General features: G+C 43.9%; 1 protein-coding gene across 3 annotated transcripts in view; it reads left to right on the top strand.

Annotated features, from left to right (window-relative positions):
• slc25a28 (solute carrier family 25 member 28) overlaps positions 1–13,288 on the top strand; it is a 56,909-nt gene extending 43,621 nt beyond the window's left edge. For all 3 annotated transcript variants that reach the window (XM_042337121.1, XM_042337120.1, XM_007909094.2), the window contains 3 exons: positions 3,160–3,388; positions 7,473–7,529; positions 12,044–13,288. In XM_042337121.1, the coding sequence (XP_042193055.1) occupies positions 3,160–3,388; positions 7,473–7,529; positions 12,044–12,564 (807 nt within the window). In that variant the 3' untranslated portion in view covers positions 12,565–13,288. The remainder of the gene's footprint in view (positions 1–3,159; positions 3,389–7,472; positions 7,530–12,043) is intronic.
• Positions 13,289–22,474: the final 9,186 nt, after the last annotated feature.

Below are 22,474 nucleotides of genomic sequence, written 5' to 3'. Positions count from 1 at the left end.
GGATAGTGTGAAAGACCAATTTATCCGGAGGATTTGTGATCGAAACACCAGGAGAAACTCCATGGGGTGTACGGCATCTTTGATTTCAATGAGCAGGGAATCATAGCCACTTCTTAAATTTCTCATTGAAATTTACAGTATAATGGCCGTTCATATCATTGCTACTAATGGAATGCTAGTGGTGCAGATTAGCTGCTTTACAGTTGTTGCTCTGATGCATTGTGTCAGGTTCTTTGAGAGTATCAAATGCATTTACAGTATCGCAACACACTGAAAGCCAGTAATGGCTGGAGCGCGGGGGTGGTATTAGGTGATGCCTGGTATGCTCAAACTAGCAATTCATTATTTCTAGTAGGAAATGTGTGTCTCTTTGCTTCTCATGTAACCTATTCTAAATTTCCTTTCTGCTTCTGACTAATTTTTACCTTACAGCAGTTGCCCTTATGTGGAAGAGTGAAGTCTCAGAGAACAGGAGTGATAGGGCCTTAGATGCCTGCAATTCAATTTTTCAGCATACTGATGGTTTTAACTTGGGGTGTTTGTAACTATGCTTCAACAAAATCTATTTTGGGGAAATGCTATGCTTCTCCTCTCGGAGTGATTGGAATTTGAGATTACTGGGAACTGTGGCGACAGGCAATTATTTCACCCATTGTTTAAATATTTGGACAATCTAATGAATGCATTGTGTTGCTGTTACTCAATGTTCGTCTTATTCTGGTTAGGTTGGTGATTTAGTCCAAAAAGCCTGAATGTGTTTGTATCACTCACATGCCTGTGTAATGACTATATCTGTAGACAAACCCTTGGTTCCCCTGCATCTATCAAACATCCTAATAGATGCCAGCCTCTGTGCCTTCTGAGTTGATGCATTCAATATTTTTTACAGCCTTTCTGCATTGTGAATTGGTTAATCCCAGGAAAGCTAGGTTTGTGAATGGCCTAAACTCTCGTCTCTTCCCCCACCGCCTCGTCCCCTCCCATGTAAAATCATGAATAATAAAATTTCTTGCCTGGCTCGTACTTGCTACGTGGAAACCACATTTTTACATCTGTGAAATACTAACTCTCTTTGAGACAACAACTTACATTTATGTAGACATCCTTCACGTGGGGTTGCGTCTCTGAATGCAGTGTTGTGAGTTTTGTTATGTAAGACTTGCTGCTTCTGTCTGTTTTTCACTGGCTTCACAATTTAGAAATGAAAGTGAAAACACGCATTTTTTATATGTACTTTATTCTCTTGTTCTGCAGTTGTACTTTCCCCACTGTGTGAGCTGGTGGCTTCAATCCAGCAAGTGCAGACTGATGCCAAGTGAATACCTGAGGCCTGAAATTTCTCGTGGCCTTAGCCTTAAGACCATTATCTTAAGATTGAAGACCATGCCAAATTTGGGAAATGTGTCTTGCAATGCATATATATAATATAATAATCCTTGCATTTGGTATGGAATATGCCTAACCACGTCTTCCAGACATCTCAGACGCTTCACGGAATATGCTGTAAAATGAATTTACTGTATATTTTGTGGGCGAAATGCGACAGCCAATTGCGCACAGCAGTGTCACACAAACAGCAGTGGATTGAGTGACCAAATTATTATTATTCTTACATACGGATTTTGCGTATGGTCTTAATTTGGAAACTTAATTGGGAATCCTTGGTCCTTTTTGACTGCTGTGAAAATTCTTCCGATTTAATATTTATTCTTATCCTTGTGTTCAAAGCCCTCCATGGTCTTGCCCCACCCTACTTTCTGAGGTCTGTTTCACATCCCCAGCCCCAACCGTCCCACCAACCAGACGGTCAGACCTTCAGCCTTTCTGTCCCCACCATTTGTACCCCACTCCCCCATCTCCGGTGCAAACCCTCGACTGTCTCGGCCTTGGGATGTCCTCCTGACCGGAAAGGCATTGTATAATTGTAATTTGTTGATTTAAGAGTTTTCTAAGATTCATGGTCTCAAAGCTATGGCCTTTGACATTAAGCTGAAGAATTTCAAGCCTTGGTACTTCAGTATAAACATCCAGGACCAGTAGTATGTTAAATAGTTAACGTTTCCTCTCATTGTGGAACCTGGATGAATTGGAGAGGGTGATGGCCAACGTGTCCTTATAGCAACAAGGGAGGCAGGCACTTGCTCTTCTCCCGGCTGCTGCTCTCAAACTGTCCACTTGGATTTCTGTGGCACAGTACATCTGTTTCTTGGTTTTCTTGAATGTTTTGTATATGCCACCTACAAGTGGAAATCCTCCTGTGTCAGAAATGGGGTACACAATCTCTCCCTGGACGGGCATGCCATGCTTACTTAATTTCCTGAGAGTATTAGACGCAGGTTGACAACAGCCAAGACTTGGAGATCCCAAGAAATGCCAGAGTTCAATCAGCTAAATCCGTTTGTGGGACATTGCTGTGCGCAATTGGCTGCCGCGTTCGCCCACAAATATACAGTCAATTCACTTTACAGTATGTTCTGTGGGACGTCCTCCTGACGTGAAAAGCGCTATACCAAATGCAAGGATTATTATTATTATAGCTTGCTATTGCACTACCTATGCCTGCAAACATGTGGCGATGAGACTTGAGGCTTGCTCCAATTTTTAATTTATTTTAAGGAACCTTTTGATAGTTGGCTCTTCCTTTACTATCATTGACAAACAGGAGAGATCATGCATTCTAAAGGAGACTGGTTTTGATACAGAAGGTTATTACAGAATTTTCAAGAGCAGCAAACTATTCAGATGGAAAGTTTTTTGGTCATTTTTGGCTGTAGTAAAATTTCACGCCTGAGTTGAGTTTTCAGACATTGTCCATTAAGTGCAGTACAGATCCTGCTTGTTCGTCTGGATTAATACTCAGAATTGCTGAGAGGACATAGGTTTGTTTCTGTGCTGCAATTAATTCTTTCAGCCCTTCAGATCTGTGCTTGCGGTTTTCCTCCACACCTAGACTAATCCCACTTTACGGCTCGCTCTCCATGTCCCTTAATATGCCTCTTTTTCAAGCATGTATTAAACTCCCTTTTACACCTTATGGACGCTGCCTTTACAATGTTTTGTTTTGCTCTGGTCAGACCCCCTTCAGGCTCTGGTCTGATATTCTGGGAGGTTTGCTATCTGGCCCTGGGTTTTGATGGACAACCTGTTTTCTGATTTCAGACACGAATGCAGAGCCTTCAGCCGGAACCAGCCGCCAGGTACAGGAATGTAATGGATGCCCTGAAGAGGATCGTCCGCACTGAAGGCTTTTGGAGGCCAATGAGGGGATTGAATGTGACTGCCACTGGCGCTGGGCCAGCCCACGCCCTCTATTTTGCCTGCTATGAAAAAATTAAAAAGACACTGAGCGATGCTATCCATCCTGGTGGCAATAGTCACATAGCTAATGGTATTGACGATTTCTCCAGTGATTCTATCTCACGCACTAGTTTACCTGCTGCCATTCCTCCCTCCCCATCCTTTCTATCTGTGTTAACGCTTGCTACAAATGTTTTTTAAACTCCTTTACCAGACATTACAACTAATTGCACTTGTCCTGAGTTTTAAATTCAACTAACCTGAGATGCTGTCTGTTCTAGCCTGTGAGGTAATTTCTTTTTAAAATTCACTTTCTGCAATGTTCTTAGTGTTTTATCCCCAACCTGAGATCATTGAAGGGGGGTAATCCATTTAATATCATCTCCAGTGCGATAAATCGTACATGATTGCCATGATCTGGTACAAGCCGCTTTCATGTACTCCAGCTAAAATGCTGTTTTTTGGGGCTGTTTCCACTGACTCAGAGGAGATTTGAGAGGAAAATTATGTCTTTAATCTTCTGATGGGAGTTCCCTTTATTTGAGGGCATCTGAGATCAGGATCAAAGCTTCAGGATCATTCAAAGCAGTCAGAGGTTGTTGGATGCACAAGTGGATGCCTGTTGAGGATGGATCAATGGAATCCTTCAAAGGCAGATTGGATAAGCACTTAAAAGTAAAAGCTTTAAGGATATAAGAGGGAAAGTGTGATTTAATGATTTACAGGTAGCAATAGTGCAGGATGGCATTCCATGCTAAACATTTGTCTCTAAAGATGAGGACAATCCAGAGCCCATTATAAAGTACTTCATTGGAATGTGGGTTCACTTACTGCTTGATTGAACCCCAACATTTACTTAACCCAAAGTATCCTCACCAAGCTCCATATCGGCGTCATCGCAAGTGCGCAGAAAGACAAAATGTTGGCTGGGGACTTCCAGGTCATCAGGTCACCATTGATGTCACTTCCTCATGCCATAGTGTGAAGGAAGTGATGTCATCATCAGCCCAATGACTTTGGCTTCCCCACACCGACCAGTGTTTGCCTTCTGTCTGAATATAGAAGTGGGGCAGGTGACAGTTGCCTGGTGAAGTACAGGTGGGGATATTATAGATCCCAGCATCTGCATTATAACTGGGCTCCACTGTAGCTTCCCACAGTTAGTGTGAGAGTGAGTTCATAGAAAGCAGTTCAGCCTGAAAGTAAATTGATTGAGAGCCTTGGGTATTACAGTTGTTTCTTGGCCCAGAGTTGCTTTGACCCTCATACTCTTCATTAGAGCCTATTGACCGACACTGCCTAGACTAGGCTCACAAATGACCTAAGTGGGGTCTTTACTCAAGTAAGATCCGCACTTGGGTCACTATGCAATCACACAAGCACATGAGGGAGAAAGGAATAGAACGGTATGGGAGGAAATGAGAAGGGGGGCAGGGTTTTGTGGAATAGGTGGCTGAATGGCCTCTTTCCATTCTGTAATTCAGTATAGAACCGTGTCAAGAGAACATTAATGGTTGGCAGGAGGAGTGCGCGTGGGAAAGTGAGGAAGAGCTAAACTGAGGTTAACTGTATTTCATTGTGTCTGTCATTGGCATCTTAAGTTTCCTTCCAATTCCACTAAATCTGCGCAGCCTTTCACTGTTTATTTAAATGCTGTTGTTGTCTCCTACAGTTTGTTTTCCAACCTCATTTATTTCTCCACGGTTAGAATATAATTTGTGGCACTTGATCTCCCTACGCGTGTACTTCTGTTTCTTATGCCCGCTGTTCCTGTGCTTTTATTCACCAACACCAGGCCCTAGTTCCTGATTATCCAACAGGCTGTTGTAGTTCAATAAGTGCTTTGTCTCACTCTGTGTGATGTGTCCCACCTAGTGGCCTGGTTGAGAACTAGTACACGATTCACTGTGAGATGCCCTATTTAAATGCTTGATGGTTGAAATCTCAAACCTTGGTCTGGGAACTACCATTTACTATCTGGCTGGGAGTAGTGGGTAGAGATGATGAGACCATACTTGAAGCCCGTTTTTACCCACTTGCACCAGGTCGCTCTTAACTACCTGATCAATGTTGCATTGAGGCAAAAACTCAACCTTTTCCCATTATTATCCATCAAATGCAAGGATTATTATTAATAATAATGCATTTTTTGATATAGCTCATTATCCCATCTCAAAGCACCTCAGAATATACTATAAAGTGAATTGACTATTTTATGAGCGAAACACATTAAGTCAAACTCTTGTACTTAAGCTTTTTTCCCCCTTTCCACCCTTCCTTCCATATTGAATACAAGTTTGAATGAATTTGGAGTTTTTACGTTGCGGTGGGAGGTGGTCTCATCATCTCTACCGACTACTCCCAGCCCAGCCAGATAGTAAATGGAAGAAAGAATCTGGTTGCATGATAACTGTTGAAAAAGCATGATTTTGCACAGCCTGATGTAATTTTTTTGTAATTTTAATGCTTAAGTATCTGTCTTGCCTTGTCTGCTTGTTGAGTGTCTTGGGGCTATTGACCTGTTAGCCGCGTAGCATTTTGAAGTTGATTGTAAACTTTAAAAGGAAGGAATTAGATAGATTTCTGTTAGTAAATAGTATTGTGAGATACCGTATACAGTTTGGGACATGACATGTCCAAGCGACTGCCAGGACGGTAGAAGACGAATTGGAAGGACCTTGATCTTCTTTCGTCTAGCAATTTTCATGTTCTTATCAAAACAAAAGAACTTGTTCTATTTTAATTGTGGTTGGTGGAAGAATGTGTTCTTGAGCTGCTTAAGTGCTGGTAACTGGTCTTGGCATTTCTTGTCTTGTTTCCTTCCTCCTTTATCTTCTTTCCTTATGGTTTTTCATCTTGCAGGTCATGTATTGTTGGGTAAGTAGAAAACTTGATGGTTTTTTTTCCCTCAACAGTCTGTAGGTGATTTTTTTATATAAGTGAAGTTGACCTGTGTATTTAAATGTTAATCTCTCAATGCAATGAATTGCGAAACAGAATGCTTTAACTAAGATCACATGTTATAAAGTATTTTATGCATGCTGATGCACTCTGCTGGTGAAAAACCTGCATCTCATCGAAAGCATTAACTTAACATTAATTAACTCCAGTTCAGTCATCTTGTTTTTTGGTGTCCCTCTGAAATTTTCTCTGTAAATGATTGTCAATGGAAGAGAGTCAGAATTTGTAAACCAGTCATTCTATTATTCCAATTTAAGCTCTTGCTCTGTATGCGTCAAGAGCTCTGACGTTACTTTAAATATTTTTCTTTATTGTAAAACCTAAGTCTGCCCCAAATTCTATGCAGAGTAGAGCTTAGTTTTTGACAGGTTTAAAGTCTTGTCCAAAGGCCTATATCTCTGATAATGCAGCGCTTTCCACATCTCAGCCTGGGCTGTGAGCTTCAGTTCTGATGTGGGGTTTCAACCATGAGCTCGGAAACCAAAATGTAGTGATCACTCTAACATTATTGAGAGTTCTTACTGGTTCCTCAAATTCAACAGGCTTTGAGTTTCATAGCAGTAGTTATTTATATCCTATTTTATTCCTATTTTTAAAAAATCCTAATGTTGTAAGATTGCTGTTCTACTTGGTGGAATGACATTTTGTTTGCAGCCTGGTTCTGTGGTAGAGTCTGTGTGCTGTGTCTGCACCCTCCTACCAGCCAATCAGCCTGGCATTGATGGTGAGTATAGAGGGCTGTGGTGTGCGGCAGCTTCTGCACTGCCCAGTATGAAGCTGAAAGGAAAGAAATGAGGGCAACAAATATCTTAAGATTGTGTCCATCTCCTACATCCAGCGTGCACTGAAATAACCCTCTACAATGTGCGTTTCTCTTATTTTCTACCAAGACTGATATGTCGAGTGTAACTAATTACTTGTGTCGATGTCTATATATGGGCAGTTTCAGTACCAGCTTGGGATAGGACTCAGATGGAGGAGAGTATTTGTTGGATCAACCCAACAATCCAGGACTGATCATCACGAGTGATATTCTTGATTACACCAGCTTTTATGGGGCCCAATATACTGTGGGCATCAATATGACGCGATACTTTGCCTTTACAGTCAGTCAAGCGATCAAAGTTGTTTTTTCTTCCACCTCCCCACCCCAGCACTTAGTGGCTCCCAGGAACCTTCAGTCCGGCAGCTAATCTGTGGAGTTTATTTTTCAGGTGCGGCAGGGTGTGTGGCCACTTTGTTTCACGATGCAGCAATGAACCCCGCTGAAGGTAATGTTACACACACACGTCACAGATTTCCTCTGAAACCGTCTTTCGGGGCGTGGACCCTTCCTTCCAGGTTGTGTTTTCGGGCACATTGGTAGTCGTTAGAACTTTTTTTTGAAGCACTTTTTCTTTAACTTATCTGCAAGTATTTTTCAGGGGGAAATGGTGCGTTGCTTCAAATTTTATTTAACCCCTCCTTCCCGTCGTTCCCCACCCACCAGCTTTATACTGCATTATCTACTTCTGCATTATCTTCTCATTATAAAGAGTAAGGCTCTGGAGCAGAGCATCGCACTAACTCACATGCAGTTATTGATCTTTTTAAAATACTCAGTTTAAGTCACGAACAGGGGGAGGCCATTTAGCCCATTGAACCTGTTATTAAAATATAATGGCACATCTTCTAAAATCCCCTTAATAATCCTCACATTTGATATAGCACCTTATCATGTCACTAGTGTCACAGATTACTGTGTAAAATGTGATTATTTGTAGGCCAGTGTGGCCGCCACTTTGATGACAGCAAAGTCACGCAAACTCATAAAATAAGTGGCCAATTTTATCTGGGGGATTGTTGGCCTGGATTTCAGGAGGAATTCCCTTTTCATTTTGAATAGTGTTGTGGGATTAACATCGAACTGAACAGACAGACAGGACTTTGGTTTTGACATATCCTCTGAAGGATGGCACCATTGCAGTGCGCCCCCCCCCCCCTCCCTCCAAGCACAATGTCGGAGTGTCTACCTGTGCTCAAAACTCTGACATGGAGCTTCAACCCACCCCTTTCTGTCTTGTAGCAAGGGTTCCGCCACTGAGCCAGGCTTCCCCTTGGTGCTCATACTTCTGTTTCTCTTTTGAACATCCTATTTGATTCTGCCTGTTTGGTTTCCCCGAGCAGTGTGTTCCATGTTCCCACAGCCCCCTTTATGAAGAAAATGTTTTCTGATCTCTCTCCTTACCAGTTAAACTCTCATTTTAAGATTGTGCTACGTTTTGGCTCCCTCTACTAGAGGGAGAAGTCATTCACAGTCTAGCTTGTTACTTTAAATGTCTCAAATGGATTTCATTGCGTCCATTCCAAACCACTGGACAGTGATGAGCAAAATGCTGTTATATGACATCTTTGTCACCGCACATTAAATTGAGTTGTGATAAAGTAAATGATTAGACACAGTATAATTCTGCTGCAGGCTTGTGGAAGTTTACTGCACTTTTCACCATATCACTCACCACTGTGTTGAGAGTGCTCAAACCTACTGTGTGGGATGAGTGGGGAACAGGTTTTCCTGGCTCTACTGTTCCAGGAATAGGCTGGGATTTCTAACGTGTGTGTGTCGTGCACTTTTTTCTTAGAATAGTTGGGTTTGCCTCAAAGCCGAGTGTTGAAGCATTGATAGCCTCTGTGTATACTGAAAGTATCTAAATTGGATTGCCTGCTCCCTCCGCTCAGCAGACTCCAGCCTGCTCCATGTCCCCCGCCCAGTCCACCTCACCTTATCGTGCCTTCAGCCTTTCTGCCTCCACTATTTGGAACTCTATCCCACTGTCCCTTAATCTCGCACCCCATTCCCCTGCCTCCTGCAAAGCCCGCCTCAAGACTCTCCTCTTCGACAGCGCTTTCGGTCACCCTTCTACCCTTCCCTGACTGCCCTCTACACTTTCTGATCCCAATCCCCAGGTCGGGTGAAAATTCTTGACTGTCCAGCACATTGGGACGTCATCCCAACATGAAAGACGCTGTAAAAATGTCATTTGTTGTTTGTTCACTGAGGGCAGGTGTGTTCACAGACAGTACGAGCAAATCTGGAATTGAAATCTGGAATCGCTTTTATTATTGGTTACTCAGGACACTACTCAATGTAGTTAGATTTTTTTAAAAAAACTTCCAGTGTAAATTCTGTTCTGCTCAAAGTCTGTTTGATTGAACGTGTTGGGAGGGTGAACTGGAAGATCAAAGCGATGGCCAGGTGCCGTGAGCGTATGACAGTGGAGCTAGTGTTGAGCGATGAGAGACAGCGGGGCTACAGAAAAGTATTTTTTTAGCAAAAAATGCGAAAGAGCTTTTCTATAGCTTCATTAGTGTTGCTTTCTGATTGGGGAATGTGCAGCTGGGAAGGGCAAGGTCGTGGGTGAGGAGATTCAAGCTCTGGGCTGGAAAGGTGACAAGTTTGCTGGGATCTTGCAGGTGCACATTCAGCTGAGTGTTGAGGGTCACCCAAGGGCTGCTTTGGGTATTTCGCCAGCAGATGTTGACATTCACTAGCTTCTTGGAAATATCTTGCTTGCTCTTTCTGTGTGTGTGTGTGTGTGTGTGTGTGTTTGTCTATATTCTCTCTCCCCTGAAGCTTCAACAGTCTACTGACTGTATGAACATTCAGATTTATAGCTGCTCTTTGCTAGTAATTTCTTCACTGCAATAGCTGCATTGCTCGCTCTGGTTTTGTTCCTTAAGAGTTCTGAGGGATGGAGAGTGCTATATAAATACAGATTGTTCTGCTTGTTATATTGTCGTAATTTAGTTTTGCGTTCAGCGACTTGTCGGGAGTTGGTGTGAGGGCATGACAATGGAGTCAGACTGTTCCCTGATGTGCTGGCTTGTTCACGAATGAATGATGGGCCCATATATTAAGATTAGGTTTGCTCTTGGCTGCTTGATTTTGGTGGGGGGGTTGCGGGGTGGAACCTTAGTATAACCTATCCTTTTAACCAAATCTGTACTATCATTTTAAAATAATGGCCTGCATTACCTTCACTTAACTTAAGACCTGTATAACCATACCTCTCTCTCCCCATTTAGCTTTTTCCCCCCCCACCACCCAAAGCTCCTTCTCCCAGTCAAATGTGTGAATAAAGTGCTTTGAGATGTCTCCTGACTTTGAATGGCGCTAAGTAAATGTAAATCATTGTTGTAATCCTATTAACCTCAGCGATTGATGCATGGGGATTGAATCTGCGTGTAACTGACTTGAGAAGGAAATGTGTGTGTGCGCGTTAAAGGAAGATCTAGCTTTACCTTCCTTTTCACAACTTGGTATACATCTTTTTAAAAGGACACTTCTCCATTTCCACAGCTCGAAAGCCAAAGCAATGTTGATACATTTTCAGGGGGAAACAAAACTCCAGTCAAGAGGTTCCACTTTTAGTTGAAACTTTTCCAAAAATACAAAACCATTAAGAGTTTAAAATAGTTGGCCTTGCGTTTATTGTGCCAACTGCCTGGAATCCTTGTGCTAAACCAGTCACTGGGGGTTATTAAAATAGAAAATCTTTATTTCAAGAATATTATTAAGTGGTAGCTTTTGAGGAAGTTTTTACAGGAGTGGAGTCCTGTAGCTCAGTGGTTAGAGCACTCGTTTTGCAAGCGAGAGACCTGAGTTCAATTCCAGGCAGAGGGCGAAACCTTGGGCAAGTTTCCTTACTCCACACAGAGCCTAATAATAATCCCTCCAAAACAAAAAACAATAATAAATTGGTCATTTTCAATCCACGACTGTTTGTGGGACATTGCTGTGCGCAATTGGCTGCCGCGTTCGCCCACAAATATACAGTCAATTCACTTTACAGTGTGTTCTGTGAAGCGCTTTGGGACGTCCTTTCCGACGTGAAAAGGAATGCAAGGATTATTACTATTATTATTCGCCCTCCTTCCCTGCCCTCCACCCCTCCTTATCCCAACCACCACTCGGGTGCCAATCCCTGACTGTTCAGTGCCTTGGAACATTCTGGCGTAAAAGTCGCTATACAAATTTGTTGTTGTCTTTGTTGCAGCTGCGAATTTAATCTTTTGATTTTTTATTTAAAAGGAACTAAAAAGGAATTTGTAGTACTTACAAAGTCCAAGGGTCAGCTTGTTTTGATGCAGTAAAGCAATTTCAAAGGAGGTTTCAGTATTCTCTTCCCTGCTGTGCTCAGCTCTGCCAAATGCCAGTTTGTCTAGAATGAGCAATTGCATCTGAGTTGTGCAATTTGAATTTGAGGGGAGGGAGAGTTAATTCTACCAGGAAATTATTAGGGCGTTTAGCTACTGTTAAATGATACTGTCTCTGCCCTGTGTGATGACGTGCCTCTTCTTCACTCAGCAACTCCCAATCCATTGGCGTATCACACCAATCGCTAGTGCACAATGCTAGCAGGAAGGTACGCCAGGAACTTGCTTCAAGATAACGCAGCAACTTTGCTGTCGAGTGCAGTGTGTGAATACTGACGGTTTTGCTGATGGGATTGTGGTATTGAGTACAATGTGGGCTGCATTATAACGAAAATGTTTTTTAAATAAATGCAGCAAGTCCTTTAAATTGATTGTGAATGTTTTTTTGAGGGGTGGAGGGTCTGATTCGTGATTTCAAACGCATCACTAACTTGTTTTCATTCTCTCTCCCTTTATTTTTTAATGTTTTGCTTTTGTTGCTCTAACCCATCTCTCTTTAACATGGCTGATCGCGTGACCCGGAACACTACGGAAATTGACTTGTACCTCCCTCCCTCCCCCAACCCTGGATCGCGCCATGGGACCGCAGTGGTGAAGCAGCGAATGCAGATGTACAACTCTCCATACAAACGAGTCTTGGACTGCATGAGGACAGTGTGGAAAGCTGAAGGGGCCGGTGCCTTTTACCGGAGCTATACCACCCAACTGACTATGAACATCCCCTTCCAAGCCGTTCATTTCATGACTTACGAGTTCTTGCAGGAGCAGTTGAATCCACACAGACAATACAACCCCTCCTCGCACGTTCTCTCTGGCGCCATGGCTGGAGCTGTGGCAGCTGCCGTTACCACACCACTGGACGTTTGCAAAACACTACTAAACACGCAGGAATCCCTGGCCCTGAACTCCCTCAATATCAGCGGACATCTCTCTGGCATGGCAAATGCCTTCAGGACGGTTTACCGGCTGGGAGGTATCCCAGCATATTTCAAGGGGGCTCAGGCTAGAGTGATCTACCAGATGCCATCTACAGCCATCGCCTGGTCTGTGTATGAATTCTTCAAGTACTTCATTAGCAAGCATCACCATGATAGGAGGTCAGTTTACTGAAAACCGATAAGCCAGCACTGATGCCATTAGAAAACTACTTGGACTTGCAATACCCCTTCCACTATTGCCCCTCCTGTCTGTTAGATAAAATCCTGGCAGCAGCTCCCACACGGACTGCACTTTTTCCAATCGGAATAAAATTGTCACCACGTCTCCAATTGTAACGTTCAAACCAAAGTCGATGTATTTGCTGTAATAGCTACAGACAGGTAGACTTCAGGCCGTTGTCAACAAGTAATACGCACAGGTCTTTGCTGCTGGCACAAAGTTGGATGCACCGGCACCTCTGAGGGTCCCATCATTGTTTTGTAATCATTGTTCCTTTTGGACACTCTTGTTTGCCCTAAATGCTCTCCTCCCAATTTGCTAGGTTGGTTTAAAGCAGAAACAAACGCATGGCAAAGTCCCCACGTTCAGCACTGCTATCAGTTGTGGACCATGTATGTATTTCCCATGTATTGCCCAGGGTGGCTCAGATCATCAACCACTGCTAATGTAGGCATCGATCTATTTGATGCAGACGGCATCTTTGCTTGGCGACCTCTTCTGTTCTCACTGCGTTGAGCCTTTTCGTGCCTACGTTTGCATTCGCAATGTACCTGTAAGGACTCCCATGTAGTCCATCCGTTCACTCGAGCAATAGTCATTTTAATCAGGCAACAATGCTTTCCTGCTGCAGAGAAAAGAGTTTTCACAAGGATAATGATTAAACAAAAGAAAATAACCTTGGTTTTGTCATTTCTCTCGATGATTTTCCTTAAGTTGTCCTTTTTTAAAAAAATGTATGTTTTTCAGTCTTTGTGAATTTAGGGGGTTTATTGTTGATTTAGAATAAACACTGTCTATTAATTCCTTTCTTTAATTTTAATCAGAAGCTGTTTGGGATGAGACTGAAGCTCCTGGTGACTTAAATGGACAGTATCCATGCTCAACATTAGCTCAGCATCCCTAAAATCCCAATTAGCAAGTGTTAATCTATGCCAAGCATTCTATTAACTCAGAATCATTTGTTGCTGTCCCAGTTTAAGTAGTCTCTATTAGACATGACTGAGTGAAAAATCTAGGTATGTTGGGAGTCGGATGTTCCCCTATTGTAGTGCAGGGGAAACCACTCCCTTGACATTAACTGGATAAAACAATGGATTATTCAGAGATAACATAAAAATTGTTCCTTATCTGAGCAAGTCAGCTGAGAATGAGGGTGTTGCTGGTGACCCTGATAGCTCTTGATAAGTAAACTATGGTATGGTGGTAAACTACACCAATCAGGTAGGTCTCATCAATTCCTGGTCCCTGCTGAACGGCTGACTAGCCTCCTGGTGAGGAAGGTAAGCAGGATATGGCTCCGAGCTGTCATGCTCAGCAATGGATTGCTGGAATCTACTTAGTCCTCTGGTGATCTCATAGTCTCAGTCCGGAGGGAGTACAGAACTCTAGGGCACTGCTGATGACAGACCAGTAACTGGGCACAGGGATTCTTCCCTCCTGGCTCCTGTTAACCCTGCAAGCCTAAGTGCTGATGGGTACTCTGAGCTGGTGAAGCAGTGAGAAGCTTGGCATATAGTGCTGGCAATGGCTAGCTATGTGGTTCAGCATGTTAAACTGCAGTACACCAACACACACTCTGAGATCCCCAAACTTTGGCTCTTGACAACCTGCGTCTCACAGACTTGGGTGAAAGCAGGGTGCATCCATCTGCAAACAGATGGTGTGTTATATTCCAAGCATGGAAATTTCTGTATGTAGGTGGCACACGTGAGGAACTATGTCTGATTTACAGCAGAGTCCTGTAGTTTAGAGATAGGACCTGGGTTTGATTTGCAGGCAGGATGAAAGATTGAGCAAGCTTCCTTACGCCTCTGTTTACCTATCAGTAAGTAGGAACCCGGTTGCGTGTCGATGAGCGGATAATAATTTGGTCACTCAATCCACTTTTGTGGGACACTGCGATGTGCAATTAACTTCACAGTATATTCTGTGAAGTGCTTTAGATATCTAGAAGATATAAGGTGCTGTATCAAATGCAATTATTATAATAGCAGTAATGCATGTGATATATAATAATCCTTGCATTTGATATAGCGCCTTTCATGTCTTCCAGACGTCTCAAAGCGCTTCACAGAATATGCTGTAAAGTTAATTGACTGTATATTTGTGGGTGAAATGCAGCAGGCAATTGCACACAGCAGTGTCCCACAAACAGTCGTGGATAGAAAATGACCAATTTATTATTGTTTTGTTTCTCAGGGATTATTATTAGGCGTGTGGAGTAAGGAAACTTGCCCAAAGTTTGGCCCTGCGTGGAATTGAGCCCAAGTGTCTCGCTTGCAAGACGAGTGTTTAACCACTGAGCTACAGTACTCCATATAGTGCTTTATCACGTCTACGAGACATCTCAAAACGCTTCACAGCATATACTGTAAAGTAGGCGAAACTTAAGCTCTTGAGCAAGTTGATGGCTTTCTGCAGGTACCTGGCTGACCCCAAAAAAAAACTATATTGTGATCCCTGCTACATTGCAGTCATCCTATAAAATTCAGGACAGGAGTGGGTTGAACAGCCTTAACAACTGTGTGAAGAATAACCACTTGCAGTCTACAGTACAGGTATTTGAGGCCTCTGATGCATATATATTCACTTTTCAGTAGGAGGCATTAAATGGGGCTCAGCTGACTTTCCCTCTCTCCCCCCACCCCACCGAGGTACACTGAAGCCAGTTGTGTCCTCCTAGGAACAACAGGCTGGGTACAGACCTGGAATAATTAAATCATCCACATCTATGGTCGGCTGTAACCCCCACCATTGCATTTAACAACCGCACCATTGGGGGGAGCCTTTGCATTAGCTTTGTGACTTGGTAATAGTACGACAGCACAGTAGCAGTTGACTGGCTTTGCTGCCAATCAGTGAAACCTCTTACAGATGTGTTTAGTATTCATGAAAGCATATCCGTTCAGTAGCTTCTGACCTTGAAATGAACCACTCATTGAGTCATCACTTTTCAAAGGTTGGGGTTGATCCTTATTTATGTAGCGTGTGATCTATATGTATATAATTGCTTCGGTAAAAGCAATAGGATAATGCTAATAAGCACTTTGAAATATTGATTAGTGAGCCATGCTTGTAAAGGGTGAGTAGAGCTTGACAAATGTAATAGATAAATGGATTTCTTGTACATACACATCATCTTCACACGAGGAGAGGGAAATAGAAGGGTCTGGGAGGGAGTAAGGAATTGTTGAGACTCGCATGGAGTATAAACACTAGCACGGGCTGGTTAGGCCGAGCCTATAATTTCTTAATGATCTTGATGGGTTGATTTTCTAAAGATTTAAGGTTCCGCATGGGGAAAAGACAGGGGAATGGGTCTTAAATGGATAGCTTTTTCAGAGAGCCAGCGCAGGCACGATGGGCCCAACGTGTTGCAATTGTTTGGTTTGAAAAGGTGGCTATGAAACATCACCCTTTCCAGCTCACACAGTGATTATCTTTTACACTTTTCACGCTGGGAGGAAAGCTCTTGGCAATGCCGGCTGGCAGTTAAGGCGGGAGCAGGAAGGGGGAAAGATGACTAAAAGTGCAGGCCAAGAGCTTTTTGAAACTGGCTTAAATGAGGTGAGGGAGCAAGTCAGAGGGACTTTGAAAGAATGGGGCAGTCTGCCTGTGATGGTGGGGGAACATGAAATTGGTCCATTGCTGGTGTTTATGTTCCACATGAATCTATAACCTATATATTCTGCATAGATTTGTTCATGCGCAACTTTTCGTTTTCAAATCCCTTCACAACCTTCACAACTGGCCAGCTCACCCTCCACACACCACCACCCGCTGCCTCTGCTCCACCGGCTCCGGCCTCCTGTTCGGCCCTCTTCCCCCCCCACCACCACTGAAGCTCTGGAACTCTACCCAATCCCTTCGCCTTGCCCCATCTCTCCTCACTTTCAAATCTCACCTAAAGAACTTTTTGATCGTGTTTATGGTTACTTGCCTCTCTGCTCGGGGTCAAACTCCGCCACTGTTAAGTGTTCTGGGGTGCTACCCGGCATGAAGGACGCTATATAAATGCAAGTTGTTTTAACGAACGCGAATAACAGGAGTCTGCCACACTGAAATAAATATCCAACTACTAGATACAGAAATCATTAAGTCTGGCCCAAACGTGACAGCATATACTCGGAATTACCCATTCAACTAAATCCAAGTAAACTTGCTCACAGGGAGATGAGCTGTGTACAAAATCAGGTGGCCTACCTCGGTTTAAATCAATATTCGAGCCGGTTGTATCTATCTTTGCTTTCCCTCCAACAGATATGAATGGTTCAATATTGATTGGAAGGGGATTGAATTGATATTGTGCGCCACTCAGCTAAACTGGCTGAATATCGCTGTTGTAGACTGGAATGCTTTACTACATACGCTTGTTAAAGCTGAGTCCATCAGTAATGGCCGTTTAAAGGAATCCGATAATTGCCGTGGGAAAATAACATTACATTCAGTAGAAAAAAAGAACAGGGCAACTGGAGCTGGCCAGCCGGGTATCTGACACGTGTGGAAAACCATCACCGTGCTTAAGAGCATCCAAACCAAGCTAAGAATTCAATGCATCCCACCTACACATGGACAAAGTATTAGTGCAGGATGGCAAGAACCACAATACCGTGAGCAGTGGAGTCCTGTAGCTCAGTGGTTGGCGCATTCGCCTCATAAAGGTGGAGTTTCCTTGCCCCACGTGCCTCTTCGCCTAACAGAGAAACCCGATTGTTAATCCATTGGTGGTCACTTTTCCGGGGGTAATAATTACTTCAACAACAAAAAAAATTGTTAATGAATCTGACTTGTTTGTGGGATACTGCTATGCGCAAATGGCGATCGCGTTTCACCCACAAAATGTACTCCAGGACCACTGTTGTCCTGACAGAACGTCTGTCAAAACATCACGTTCTGCACGAGGGCTAATTTTCTTCAGTTGAATGTCAGCAAAACCGAGGCTCTCCTGATTGGGTCCCGTCATTGGCTCCCGTCAGCGCCTCCTCACCTCAGGCGCTGACAGCATCACCATCTATGGATGCACACACCAAATTGCTAAGCCAGTCCGGGACCTTGCAGTCTTGTTTGACCCTCAACTATCCTTTCTACCCCACATCTGTGCCATGACCCGCTCTTCCTTCCCCCACCTCCGCAACATCGCCCGGCTCTGCCACTGTCTCACACTGCAGGCCCCCGAGACCCTCATACACCCATTCATAACATCCAGGCTTCACTATGCAAACCCCTGCTTGTCGGCCTCTGCAACTCCTTCATCCAGAACTCTGCAGCCCGTGTCCTCTCCCGCACCAGGCTCCGAGACCCTATCACCCCCATCCTCGCCCGACTTCACCCCCATCCTCGCCCGACGTCACACAGCTCGGGTCCGAACCATTAATTGTCCAGGGCCTTGGGACATCCTCCCGGAGTGAAAGGCGCAAAACATGTTATTTTGTTATTGTTAGTGTTGTATACAGTAAATTCACTTTACAGTATGTTCTGTGAAGCACTTTGAGATGTCTCAGTGATGTGTTAAAGCACTATATCAAGTGCAAGGATTATTATATATAATTACATAATAACTTGAATGTTTGTTGGGGTAACTGCTGGAGTCTAACCAGCTAAAACCACGTAGCTTGCCATTGAGAGCACTGTGTGGCAAGCTTTCCCACTAGTTGTTCAGCGAGAATGACTGTTTGTTGAATTGCAGGGTTAACAGGAGCTGAGTGGGTAGAATCCCTGCCCCCAATGACTGGACTGCCCCTCCATGACCTACTGATGAGCTGGGGTGGGATCAGCAGTGTCCTGGAGTACTGCAGACCCGCCTGACTCAGGAACTGGACAAGAGACTGGCGCAGAGCGTGGGCTCAATTCTGACACTCGGCCTCGTTGCCAAACATGTCAAATTGGAGCCAAGTTCAGCTCCAAAGAGACCCTGCTTGACTTGCTCCAAGGAGTCTAGGGGAGGAGAAAACTGGTATGGGATTAGAATGGGGATATCTATTAAGGAATGAGCACAGACACAATGAAGAAACAACAGGGGGATTAGAGTGGAAAGTTGCATTGGGAAACGAGCAGCAGGGTGAACACAATAATAATCTTGCATTTGATATCGCTCTACCGAGCTCAGACAATGGTCTCAAAGGCCTCCTGTGCTGTTGGTATGTGATTCTCTAACCTGCTTTGCTGGACAGCGTGAGCAAAACTGGTGGGTTGTTGGCAGACGGAAGCTGGCAGTTGGTACGAACCGCACACACACGGTGTTGACTTGTGATCTGGGTGGCTGTAACACAAGTAGTTGTCAGATTGTTTTCAGATTGTTACTGGAAACAAACCTCAGCCGCTGTTTTTTCTTTCTTTTCAAAGGTGACCCCCACCCCCCAGGCAACTGGATGAATGGATGGTCAGAGAACCATTTCAAAAGGGATATTTGTGGTGGGGGGGGATGGGGCAAAACATTTCAGAGCCTGTTAGTAACCGCACAGCCTCGCTGCCGAGTGCTTGATTTTCAACTTGTTTGACGGATCCACGGTGATGATGAGCTGGTGTTTGGGCTCAGATACAGGTGCGTGTGTGACCTCTGCCCCTCCAAGCAGTCAAGGAAAATAAGCAGGGAATGAATACTGCTCATTACCAGCCACCAGCAGGCTTGGCTGAGTGCGGAGACGTGGACTCGCAGAGGCATTCTCGGCTGATCAGACACCGGATACAGTGAAAATATTCAGCATGAGATGCAAATGTTTTTATTTTTCTCATTGGACAAAGGAAAAGGGACGTGATTTCCAGTTTTTTTTAGAATTCCAGTTGCACTTAATAGGTTGGCGTTTCACAAGCGATAAAACATTAATGGTTCTTAATTGGACTGCCAGTAAAGACTGCTTGTGATGTATCAAAGGCTTCTGTGGGAAACTGCCCTAAGCTCTGAACCTTGCGTCCTAAACGGCACCTCGTGGTCAAGATCAGAGCTGGTGTGTGTTACACAGGCCTTGCTGACTGGTCAGTGACTGCACAGCTGGATGCAAAACCCAACATCTGGCCAGGTGGACAGAAATATTTTGAGGCGACGAGATTTCACGTCACATTTATGTTGTGTTTTTGAAAAAATGAGCTTGGCTGCTCATTGATGGTAGTAGCCGGCTCGTATCTGGGCTGAGAAGGTTGTAGGGTCTTGGCCCATGTCAACGCTCTGAGCTCACAATTATAGGCCGATGCTCCAGTGCATGGGGGTGGGGGTTAGTTGTGTTGTCACAGGTGTCGTCTTTTGGATCAGACGATAAGATGAGGCGCCATCTGCCTGTTCAAGTGGGGGGTTAAAAGATTCCATTACACTATAGATGGGAGTTTCTCGCAGAGTCCTGGCCGCCAAAGCAGTCACTTTATGGCTTGTTTGTGGGAGCTTGTCTGCCCTTGTGTGTGTGTGTGTGTGTGTCAGGAACTGTGGTTAGTTTTCTCAGTGCTCTCCCTTGCCGCCCTGAACCCAGGGTCATCAAGGCCACATGATAAATCTGAATCCTGTCGTGGTTTGCACACTCACCTCTCTTCCTTTCCTCTCCCATCACACATTTTGTATCTGACCCCGCCCACTCCCACCTCATTCCCTCAGATTGTGGGCAAAATCTATTAAATTGACAACAACCTTGTTAGTGGCCATTTATATAAATAATAATCCTTGCATTTGATATAGCACCTTATCATATCGTTGAGACATTTGAAAGAGCTTCACATAAAATATTGTAAAGGGGATTAACTGTGGGAAAAATGCAACAGCCAATTAGACACAGCAATGTCCCCCAAACACATATGAATTTTTTTTCAAGGGATTCTTACTCCTGGAAAGTAATCCGCCAATTACTATCCGCTTTACTTTACTATAACTTTACTATAATGAAAGTTATCCGCCATAACAACCAAGTTCCTACTTACTGCTGATAAACAGAGCGTGTGGAGTAAGGAAACTTGCCTAAGGTTTTGCTCCGCCAGGGAATCAAACCCAGGTCTCTTGTTTTAGAGACGAGTGATCTAACTACTACCCTATAGGCTTTCAGGTATCCATTTATCTCCAGGACCCTTGTTTGCTCAGCAAACGTTGAGCTAGAAAGAAAACGAGCCCAATAAAGGGAAGAGGAAGCCGTCAGGAACATCGGCGCTTTTTATTTTCTTCCGTTGATGTCATCCACTCGCCGTAAAAACCTTTCAAATGAAAGCAAATGTAAAACCTGGGAGTGCAGCCACCTGACTGTTTTTTAAGGAGGGGTTATTTGGACGTGGGGAGAGACTGTGCCTTTACAGGCCTCTACATCTGTTTAAACAAACACAAAAAGAGATGGCTCTGTGTTCTGTGGTCGCCATGCACAAAAGTACGTGTTAGGGAGCCTGTGCGAGGTGTTCACCCAGTGCCAGGCTACATCTTGAAGACGATTATTTGTCTTTCTGTAGAAGTTTTGCGGCGTCCGGAAAATCCACAGCAGCTGAGCCAAGAAAAGCAACACCGGCCACCATCAGAGCAGCGTTCGGGGAAGATGACTGTCTTGTTTAAAGAAAAATAGGGCACGTCTTCCAATTTATTTACACAAAAGAGGGAGGATACAGCTAACGGCAGCTTAGATTTTTACAGAACAGGAGGAGGCTGTGCAGCTACCGCATGTCGAACAGAGACCTCAGTTTAGTTTGGTCCAGGCTGCGTCCTTTGTTTTTCTCCCCTGCCTTTATATTTTTCAGATATTTGTAATAATAGTAATCCTTGCATTTGATATAGTGCTTTATCACGTCGTTGAGATGTCTCAAAGCGCTTCAGAGAATATACTGTAAAGTGAATTGACTGTTTATTCTGTGGGCGAAACACAGCAGCCAATTGCTCACAGCAGCGTCCCATAAACAGTCATGGATTGTGTGATCAAATTATTATTTTTTCGAAGGGATTATTTCCCCTGATAAGTGATTCGCTAATCGATAAACAACCGGGTTCCTACTTACTACTGGGGAAACAGAGGTGTGTGGAGTAAGGAAGTTTACCTAAGGTTTTACCCTGCCCAAGAATCGAACCCAAATCCTTTAGCTTGCAAGTCGACAGCTCCATCCAATACACTACAGGACTCCACAGGACTTTTTGTACGTGGATTCCACTCACAGAATGGCTTTTCCCTGCTCAGCTTGGAAGACTTAGATTTTTACCTGCTGAGCCGGGAATTAGTGTGAAGGTCTTTGAGACGTTCTAGGCACTATAATATTAATCCTTACATTTGATACAGTGCCTTTCGTATAGGATATCCCAAAGGACTTTGTAGGATATACGTCTAAGTTGACACTCTAGGACAGCGCTGGGTGTGTGTTGCATTGTCGGAGGTGCCGTCCTTTTGAATGAGATGTTAAACTGCCTGTTTGAAAAGAGGAGTTTCTCCTTCCCGATATCCTGGCCAACAAATAGAAATTGGTCACTCGCTGCGTGGCTGTTTGTGGGACCCTGCTGTGCACAAACTGGCCACCAACAAAATACCCAGTCACTTGACTTTACAGTTTTATCCTGTGAAGCACTTTGAGGCGTCTCGATGATGTGACGAGGGACAATATCAAATAGGATTATTATTATTATTATTTCATATACTGTAAAGTGAAGTGATTGTTTTTGGTGTGGGTTATCTTTGTCTTCCTAGCTGCTGTGTACACACTGACAAACGCACACACAGAGTCACACAGACACACACACATACATTTACTCCAAAAGATTTCTGTTTTTGCACTCACACAATATTCCTCTTGTGCTGCTGGCACCTTTATTGGCCGTGGACCGATGGAGAGATTCGCAGGCAGAAAGTTAGAGCTCAGTGTACTTGGTGTCGAGGATTTTTTTATTTACTGTTGCCATCAACTGGCTGCGATGTATAGCGTT

This window comes from Callorhinchus milii, unplaced genomic scaffold (genome assembly GCF_018977255.1).
Source record: "Callorhinchus milii isolate IMCB2004 unplaced genomic scaffold, IMCB_Cmil_1.0 Scaffold7, whole genome shotgun sequence".
Taxonomy (NCBI): Eukaryota; Metazoa; Chordata; class Chondrichthyes; order Chimaeriformes; family Callorhinchidae; genus Callorhinchus; species Callorhinchus milii.
This window is presented reverse-complemented; position numbering and strand designations above follow the sequence as displayed.